At 37.8% G+C, this 9,171-nt stretch overlaps 2 protein-coding genes across 5 annotated transcripts in view; both read right to left on the minus strand.

Moving 5' to 3' along the window:
- rps6kc1 (ribosomal protein S6 kinase polypeptide 1) overlaps window positions 1–2,070 on the minus strand; it is a 29,328-nt gene extending 27,258 nt beyond the window's left edge. For all 4 annotated transcript variants that reach the window (XM_078274314.1, XM_078274316.1, XM_078274313.1 and 1 more), the window contains exons 1-2: window positions 1,901–2,070; window positions 715–750 (exon numbers count right to left, since the gene is read on the minus strand). In XM_078274314.1, the coding sequence (XP_078130440.1) occupies window positions 715–750; window positions 1,901–2,002 (138 nt within the window). In that variant the 5' untranslated portion in view covers window positions 2,003–2,070. The remainder of the gene's footprint in view (window positions 1–714; window positions 751–1,900) is intronic.
- A 439-nt stretch (window positions 2,071–2,509) lies between these two features.
- Window positions 2,510–7,965, minus strand: moxd1l (monooxygenase, DBH-like 1, like). Its single transcript, XM_078274678.1, has 13 exons — window positions 7,662–7,965; window positions 7,377–7,523; window positions 6,324–6,476; window positions 6,013–6,096; window positions 5,480–5,635; window positions 5,254–5,350; window positions 4,439–4,611; window positions 4,253–4,341; window positions 3,954–4,050; window positions 3,773–3,832; window positions 3,307–3,401; window positions 3,042–3,126; window positions 2,510–2,890 (listed from the first exon to the last, which is right to left on the minus strand). Exons 1-13 carry the CDS (start codon window positions 7,929–7,931, stop codon window positions 2,735–2,737), a joined length of 1,662 nt encoding a protein of 553 aa, XP_078130804.1. The 5' UTR covers window positions 7,932–7,965; the 3' UTR covers window positions 2,510–2,734.
- Window positions 7,966–9,171: the final 1,206 nt, after the last annotated feature.

A 9,171-nucleotide genomic window follows, 5' to 3' on the forward strand; every position in this document is an offset into this window, starting at 1 on the left:
CGTCTCGCGCAGAATGTACTCTCAAGTCGGCGTCGCTACGGTGTGTTCCGTGGCACTTTTTTGTCAGTCCGACTGCCTTTTCTCCTGACGGTTGACCGCCGGGTTGGTGTGTCAGAGCCTTTACTTAAATTGTTAAAATTATTTTAAACAAATACTATGTATAAACGGAATCTTAATATGAAGTACCCTCTCTATAATATTATGTTTGTCCTGCTAAAAAGGAATGAATTTACATTGCAGTCCCAAAAAATATGATAACGATTTAATAACAAAACCACATTGTCTCCAGCAAGTAGAGTCTCCTGAAAAATGTTTTTTTTCTCTGAGCTGGTATATCACAAGGCGTATCACACATTCTTCCAGCAGAATTCTCTCCACTTAAGAGAGGCAGTTGTTTGCCTTTTTAAAATCTCTTAACAAAAATGTATCCGTCACTTTAATCTTGTATTTTTTGTACATTTTTATATACTATACTAAATACTGTAAAACTGCAAATTTTGAGATGTGATATTATATTGGTCTTGGAAGATTTCAACCAACTTAGTCTGAGCTAACAAACAGCTTATACTATATACAGAAGCAGTGCTTATCTTCCAACCCTGCAGGGGAAATTCCCTCCAAAATATTTCATCAAGCTTCTGTCTTTCAAGAAAGTCAACTCTCTGCAAATGCTTTGCACACTCACAAAGTCACAATATAAAAATAATGGCTTACCTCTTGGACATCTTCTGGGTTCTTCCTGGAGATTATCTATGTGGAAACGAGATATGAAAACTCAAAGATTTAAATACTTAATTTGAGTGATTCCTATAAGATGCCAGTGCTGGTTTAAGACTTTCTCGTGAGACTGGCACAAGTATGAGCAGGGACACGGCTCTGAGTGTGACAATGAGTACATTATATAGCAAATGACGGAAGTCTTGAGTGTAGGAACGAGACATCCCCAACAACCATAACAAGCAGAATAGCAGGCAGGCAGAGACAAAGAGACTCAGCCTGTCCTTATTCTAACTTATCGAACTGGGAGTGTGCCCATGCATCTGTAAAACCACTGCACAATCTGGTGACTGGAGATCTGGCAGAAGTTTGGATGAATATTAGGATACTTGTCTATTCATTTTAACATCAGAGGACTTACTTCTCTCTACAAGCACTTGATCTGTGAGTTGCAGTATATTATCAATGGGGGCATGAGCCCATTCTTACAAATGAAAGCCTGATTTTTCAAAAGTATAAGTGAATTTTGTCTAGGGGTTTTCTCCTAACCTGAAATAGTTTCAGAGTATATCAGCACCTTACAGGGAGTTTAAGCAATTAACATGTAGGTGAAGTTAACCCAGGCTTTGACATTTCACCATCCAGGTCAATCAGAATAACCCAAAACGTGAATTACTTCTTTTAAGGCATTTCTCTGAGAAATAAAAAATATAATGGCAATATGAACCAGCTATCTTGTTGATGTTAGAGTCTAAACATGCTTTTTTTCTGCTTAAACATTATCTCCTTATTGTTCGTCCATTGTAACGCTACATACTCTATAACACTAAATAAGTTAGCTATCTAACGTTAGCGGTTAACACAGCATTTACGTCGAATTCAATCAGTCTGGCTAATATTGCTAATGTAGCTAAGTTAGCAAATAGACAATCCACTGCCAATAAGGGTAAAACCGCCACATTTTCATAACATAAGCAAGTCTGAATGTGCATATTAGCTACATCTACGGTGTTCACAAAAGCCGTTACCATTGCGAGCGATTCCTTAAAAGGTTAAAGTAACGTTACTTGTGTTTGCATCATATTAGCTTGGTTAGCACATCTCAAGCTAGACAGCTAGCTAGCTAGCTAACAACACCTAGCATTAGCCTTGCTGTCAGAGTGCCCATCCTCCCTTTACTTACTCTTGCGGTGACTTTGTACACAGTATAGCCTTTCAGGTGCTTTTTGGGATCTGTGACAGTATAAAACCGAGCCAGTTCTCCTCTGTCCCGCTGCGATATCATTCTGATAGTGACAACATTGCCAAAGCTACCAGTCGGCTAGCCATTCACATTCATTCCCTGACAGCACAGTGACAGGAGGCAAATAAATTAGAGCCCCTCCTGGAGCAAAGCCCATGTAACTGCACTTGCATCCAATTTTTTTTTTTTAAGATTGTCATAACACCAGTTTTATATATTATTTGAGGTGTATGTATTTTATTAAGTGAGAAATAATCAAATAATTTGGCTCTTTTTTTATTACTGTATACATATAAATACCAGCAATTAGGCCTAAGTGCATGAAATGAACACAACATGTACACAAACAGAGATAAGTGCATATAGTGTTAGTGCCATATAGCCATGGCATATGCATAGACTAAATGAGAAATTGTTGGGCGATATGGATAAAACCTTCTACCCCAATGAATGTAATTTTGTATACATTCATTGTTACATTATATATATATATATATATATATATATATATATATATATATATATATATATATATATATATACACACATTTGAAAGTAATACAATTACTAATAATATGACCCAATCTGTAATTAATAATCAATACCAAAGACAAAAGATGAGCTATGCATGGAGAAAGATAAATCATAGAAAATGTTATACACCCTGTCCTGTAAAGTTTAATATAGGCGGTTGATTAGAATAATATTTTATCAACTGTGCCTTTTTTATAATCAAGATTGCAATGGTTTGGAGCTGTTGCTCATAAAACCATGTTATATCATTGCAATCCAGAGTAGCAGTAGCATTCCTGCTGGGTTCATAATCCAGGAAGTGCTGAGTCTGCTTGCCGCGTTTTTATTCCCACAAGTGTCAGTCGGTGTCTTCATCATCTCCCTGACTGTGCCATATAAGTTAAATGATGAGTTGGTCTGTGGAAGAAGAAAATATTATATTATATAGAAATACCTCTTTTTATGATACCTGGTGGAAGCAATGACCTCAATTATCAACACATATGTATTTATTAGATTGTAGGCAGAAAAGAAAATACACTATCAAACAATTCAGACTGTTACTTACATTGTCATCCGAGATGTACTGAATTTGTGGAAGTGTCTTTAGTAAACTCTCCTGTGCAGCTATGTCATCCTGGTCCTTAGACATGCTGTCAGAAATAAGTATAGAGTTCATCAGAGCATATCAAGATACAGCTGCTTGAAAAAAATTGTATGTAATGTATAGATGTATGTAACCTGTAAGCTGTTTGTTAACCAGCACTGCTGCTGCTGATTCATTCAAGACTGCATTGGGTCTTATTGGTAGCTTGTGTTTCATCGAAAGATACCTTGTATTTGGGTGGCTAACACATGTGTTGATCTTGATTGCAGGGTAGTAGAATAGGAAGGCCAGGCACATCTCATCAGTAGTTGCTAATCCCATCTGAAGGAGGAAAATGTGATTAAAGACATGAGATTCTCTTTATACAGGCAGATAGATTTTTACTCTAATAGTATTATGAGTTGTATATTCTATTGACCTGTTTCTCTTAAGGAGTCCAGCCTTAAAAATGATACTGTATTTCATTTGTACAGGATGTTAAGATGCCCACGTCATTAGGTTATAATTCTACACAGTTTGACCAATACATATTTCACCAATCTTTCAGGGCAGATACATACAATATTGAACTGCTCATTTGTTTCATCAATAGTCGTCATGTTACTTGTGTTTCTTTTTATGTTTCTTGGACAACACTGATTTCATTTAAAGTACATTGTATGTGAAATGACATGAAGTCATACAGTATTTACCTTCGTGACATTGGTGCGATTGGTAGTACTGTAGGTGCACTCCACTGCAATCTCATCACTCTGTAATGGTAGACAAGTAATACAATAAATTATAGAGAACTATTAATATTATAGTATAGTTTTTAAAAGCCCAAACAACATATGGGCATAATATTTGGTCATGGAGGCAATGGAGACTTACCTGCTTAATGGTCTTGATGTTTCCCAAACTGATGACCTGCTGAAACTCAAAGTTGAAGTTTTCATCCAAACCCAAGAAGTCTATCTGCTCTCCATTTCTACAGAGACATATGAAATAACACTACGTTTACAAGAAAACAATGGCACAATGATAATCAGCATCGAAATTGGATTATTTTCCAAAACAATTACCAACTATTTGTTAGTGTTTTTGCAAAGCCAGTCAAATTATATAAATCTCTCTTTTTTATTCTTCAGTTTTGATATTGAAAAAGCAAATCCCCATTCTCTCTTTCTTACCTGTAGTGGCCAACTCTGACCTTCCTCCCAGCCAAGTGAGTGTGCAGTATCATAGCGAACACTTGCAGTTCAGGCACAGGATTCAAAAGCTAGAGGTGTAAAGTTAACACTATCAGAAACACAGTCATAAACAACCCACAAAAATAAGATCTTAACTTTTGAAATCCATACTGAACCAATACAGACCTGTGAAAAGAGCGTGGTATTACACACGCCGTAGGTGTGGAATTGAGTGGCATTTGGAGGGATGATGTAGTGCAACCGGACAAGTGGCAGCATACCTGTGGTCAGGATGCCCGCATCATGCTGCCGGAGTTGGGCTGTATAGTGTAGTTTCATTCCTGAGCAGTCTGTCCTACCTTTACAGAGAGACAGAAGTTTAAAAATGTTGCATCTTGGTGTGAATAAGAGAGAGTATAGAATAAAGAAGACATCCTCCACTACTTTGTTTATACAATCTGTAACACTGTGATAGTATGACTCTATATTATTGTCCAGACAGCAACCAAAGCACATGTTTTTCATTAAGTAAATGGCCTATATTTATATAGCACTTTTTCGAGTCTTAACAACTACTCAAAGCACTTTTACATAGTACAGGTCTTAGTAGCCAAAGACGGCATGGAACTGCAGGGCCAGGGATCAAACCACCAACCTTCCGATCAGTTGACAACTGCTCTTACCACCTGAGCCACAGCCACCCACGCAAGCTATTTCAAGTCTGAGTCATAGGGGTTACTGTATGGCAGTTGATTTTGTTTGGTGCTTAGAAAAAGTGGACATTTAGAAGATAGATGCTATTGGTTACATCGTGGGAAATGTAAGACTCAGCATTTTTGGAATATGATCCACACTAGGGAAATTCACGATATCTTGGCCTCAATCAATATGTGTCTAAGCTGTAACCAATATTATATGTGTACTTATCATAATACAAAATATCAACATTCAAGAAACAGTCCAGACAGATAGACAGTGTGAAAAGGATCAACAGTATTTACCGGCTTTACTGTTTTGATTATTGTAGTGGATTTCAAGCCGATAGAATGTGTCTTCACCTCCAACAGGAATACCCACATTTTCTGGAAGCTCATATGCCTTAGGTTTCAGGAATAAAAACTGCGGATTAGCTTGCACCAGCACAACACTGACAAGGATATACACACAAGAATATAGACAACAAAATGAATCTTAGCATTCAGAGATAGACACTTGATTCTCCATCACCCCTGCTCCCACTCCCCATGCAGCCACCACCCCGAAGCAGGCATCCCCCATGTCGCCCATGAAGCACGGCTTGTCGTAGGGCTTCGTCACAAAGGTGGGGCAGCGGTGCAGCAGAATGTGATGCACCATGTCAACGTTCTCAATCACTGGTTCAATCTGAGGTAAAGTTAGAAGAGATTAGGTACAGGTTTAAAAAATGGTGAATAAATGAAGACAAATTATTATTAAAATCATAATGCTTGTAGTTCATTTTCATGTTCACTTTTTAGCTATGGGACTAGTTACTCTTCCACAGTTAGGAATTCATTAATGACAGTTATACAGCATCAAAGTATTAATATACATATACAAAAATATACATATTCTAAGTATTTTCATTGTAACTACTTTTGTTCCAGGTGTTTTGCATTTTAAAACCCATGTGTGTAAATCCAACATACTGTGTGAAGAACAATTTCAATTGCTGATTTCGATAACAGGTGACTGAAGAGAGATGACGGTAACATGAAAAAAGACTGATGATTGGTGATTACCTGATATATATGATGTTTTGTTTTTAAGTTTGGAAACTGCATGACCTTGCAGTGGTAGTAGGTACGACTGTGAGGGATAGTGATCTGCAAAGAAATAATGATAAAGGTAAAAACAACACAGTTTGTCTATGTCTTAGTTTGGACGACTACTTGTGTTAGAATTATTTTAATTTGCTTGTATTTTTGAAGTGTTTTCCATCAATTCATCCAAACTATGTTGAACACTTTGAGCCAAATTTACAAATGTTCCCATAATACCCATAAATATGCCTTGTCTATCATTGTCATAACGGTTGTTTAATTATTCCTACATTCTCCACTGTTGCACTGAGATAGTTGAGGTTGGTTGAGGTCGTCCTGGGCTTATAGTTCAGCAGGTCGACTTCCTTGGTGCCCTCACGATCCCCATGGTAAGCAATCTCATCTGTTATTCCATAGGCATAGATTAGTTTAATGGGTTTATCCTGTAAAAGAGATGGCAATTTTAGACAACAAATATAATACAATACATGAGCAGCAACATGAGAGGGCTTTCATTGGAGGAAGAAAAGGGATGTGGGGTGTTCCTGTGTTTTCAAAACACTCAAAATACCTTACAAAACTACTTATTTTTTCAAGTGATAAACAGCAAAAGTTTAATATTCTGGCTTTGACCACAAATGTCAACACACATAGCAAGGTGTCATTACCAAAATTGTATAGCATTTCATGTGCTCGATGCAACAAAATATATTGTGTGACTCTTTCTTTTGTTGCTATTGTCTTTATACCTGAAAACACCCAATTCAATGCATGGTAAGAACACAAAAGAAATTGTATAATGCCCTTTTACATGGATACCATCAGGAAACTTGAGCTCTACATAGAAGAATTAGTTCAGCAATACAAAAGACTATAGCATTAAAAGAAAATGAGCCACAGAGAAAAAGTGAAAAGATGGTGGTTCAGATTACAGCTCCATGTTGTAAAACAACAATCAAAGTTTAAGGTAAGTGAGGTCTAATGAGTTAATGAGGGATGTTGGCCTGTTGGCATTGTATTGTTCCCATTCATCAGCAGCCTCTTAAAGTGGGTAACCCAACATTCTTACAAGAAATGTTTAAATAATCAATTATTTCACACTGTATAAAGTTTCAATCAGTCTGACATGAGGACATATCCAATCTTACCACTTATTCAGTGTGATTTAGCAATGAAACTTGACCGGAAGAAATTAAACACTATTAAAACCAAATAATTTATGAATCATCTATTTTCTATATTAATGGTAACTGAAGTTGATATTTTAAGCATGCAATATTGCTGCAGGTGCTTGTCAGCTATCTATCTAATACCACAAATAGATATATATCTGAATGTCGTACAGTGATATGGAAGTCTTGGCCGTCACACGACTGAATTGACCTCCGAAAGGTCATGATGGTTTGACCGTCGCTTTCAGTCATAGAGAGGAGAGTGTAGCTCTGCTGCTCGTCTACCAAGGGCTTGGAGTTCCCTGTGGCATATCTATCCTAATGGACAAAAAGACACAACTTTCACACAGCAGAAATATATTGGCCTAACATTGTGTTATGTTTGCTATTGAACATGAAAAATAACATAACATAAAACAAACTGCTACACATGTTAAAGTTCTGGTGATGGCTTACTGTGAAGTAGATTCCACTGGGTCCAACTCCCCCTATAACAATGTCTGACCCCTTCATGCCTCCGTTTGGACTGAAGCCAAAGCCCACCCAGCCTGTTGTGTTGACTACCAGCTTGAATGTAATGTTTCCTTGCAGGTTATCAAAGCCCCACTTCAGGCAGACCAAATTGTTCTGGTCCAGATACTCCATGAAGGGCAAGGTGGGGTCCACCGCCCTGGCTCCTTTTGTCCAGACCGAGAACAGGTAGAGGAAAGGAAGCAGAGAGCGCATGATGTCTCTGTGAAGTTGGAGATTTTCAAACTGAGCCCACTGTCTGTGGAGCTGCCAAACACCCTCCCACCCTCCTCCGGCACACCTGCTTTGCTCGATGAACTCAAGTGATAGGCTACAGGTGAAAAATGCTCAGTCATTTCTCATTCGACTTTGTAGAACAAAAAAAAACACACTGTGTATCACATTGGCTGTGGCCTCGATCAAATTCCAAATCTGCAAGATCACTGTCTTTGATGTCATAGCTGTGAAAATCTTCAGCTTTGAAGTCAAGTCTTTGGACAGGTGGGCTGCAGACTTCAACTACTTACAACCCTCTCACAGCTCCTCTTTCATCGATATCAACCCGTTCCACCGGTTCTTTCACATTGACAGACAAATGAGACCACGCAGGTGTTTGATATATAAGGAGGTGAGGGAGGGAGCAGGAATAAAAGTTGCAGGCCTTTCATTTGGCCAGAGTCAATGTTATATATATATAATATATTGACTCTGGCCAAAATGAAAGGCCAACCCTTTTTTCGCACCTCAACTGACAGTTCCACTGCTTTCAGTGCTTACATACCGTAGGCTACATACTGAAAATTCAACTGCCTACAGGGCTGAAACTTGACATGTTAAATAATTTCAGCAACTGTGCTTTAACTGATTCCAATGGCTTTCAACTCTTTCAGTGCTTCAACTTCAATTCCCATTCAACATCTCAGATGCAAACAATTAGGATTTTAAGACATTTTAACCTGATAACAGTGTTTGCACTTGCAAATTTCAGCGTAAGCGAGCAGCCTTTTCTTGTTTTAGGGCAAAGAGTGATTAGAAAGATGTGAGCTGGACAAAATAACCAGACAACAATATTATTACTGCTATTGTTGTTTTGTTTTTGTGTTTTAACTTGATGGCCAATTCTGACCATAGAGATATAATGTAATAGCACATTGAGCCCAGCAGAGGCCGACTTCAGCATACGAAAAACGTTTAGGTCACTCCCTTTTCAGCCGTTGAGCCAGCTGTGAGCTGTCAACAACAGTAAACACACTACAGTAGCCGTTTTGAGATTACGATAATTCACCACTTTGACCATTGCTTGGACTCAGAATAACACCAACTAAGCCTAATGTTGTCGGAACCTCTGAGCATTGTTTATGTCGCCTATTTTAGAAAATAGAATATATTAACCAATGAAACACGAATTGGACTTAGAATATATTTTAAAAAGGAAACATTTAAATGACTTGTTTTA

The sequence above is a fragment of the Sander vitreus genome, chromosome 18 (genome assembly GCF_031162955.1).
Source record: "Sander vitreus isolate 19-12246 chromosome 18, sanVit1, whole genome shotgun sequence".
Lineage (NCBI taxonomy): Eukaryota > Metazoa > Chordata > Actinopteri > Perciformes > Percidae > Sander > Sander vitreus.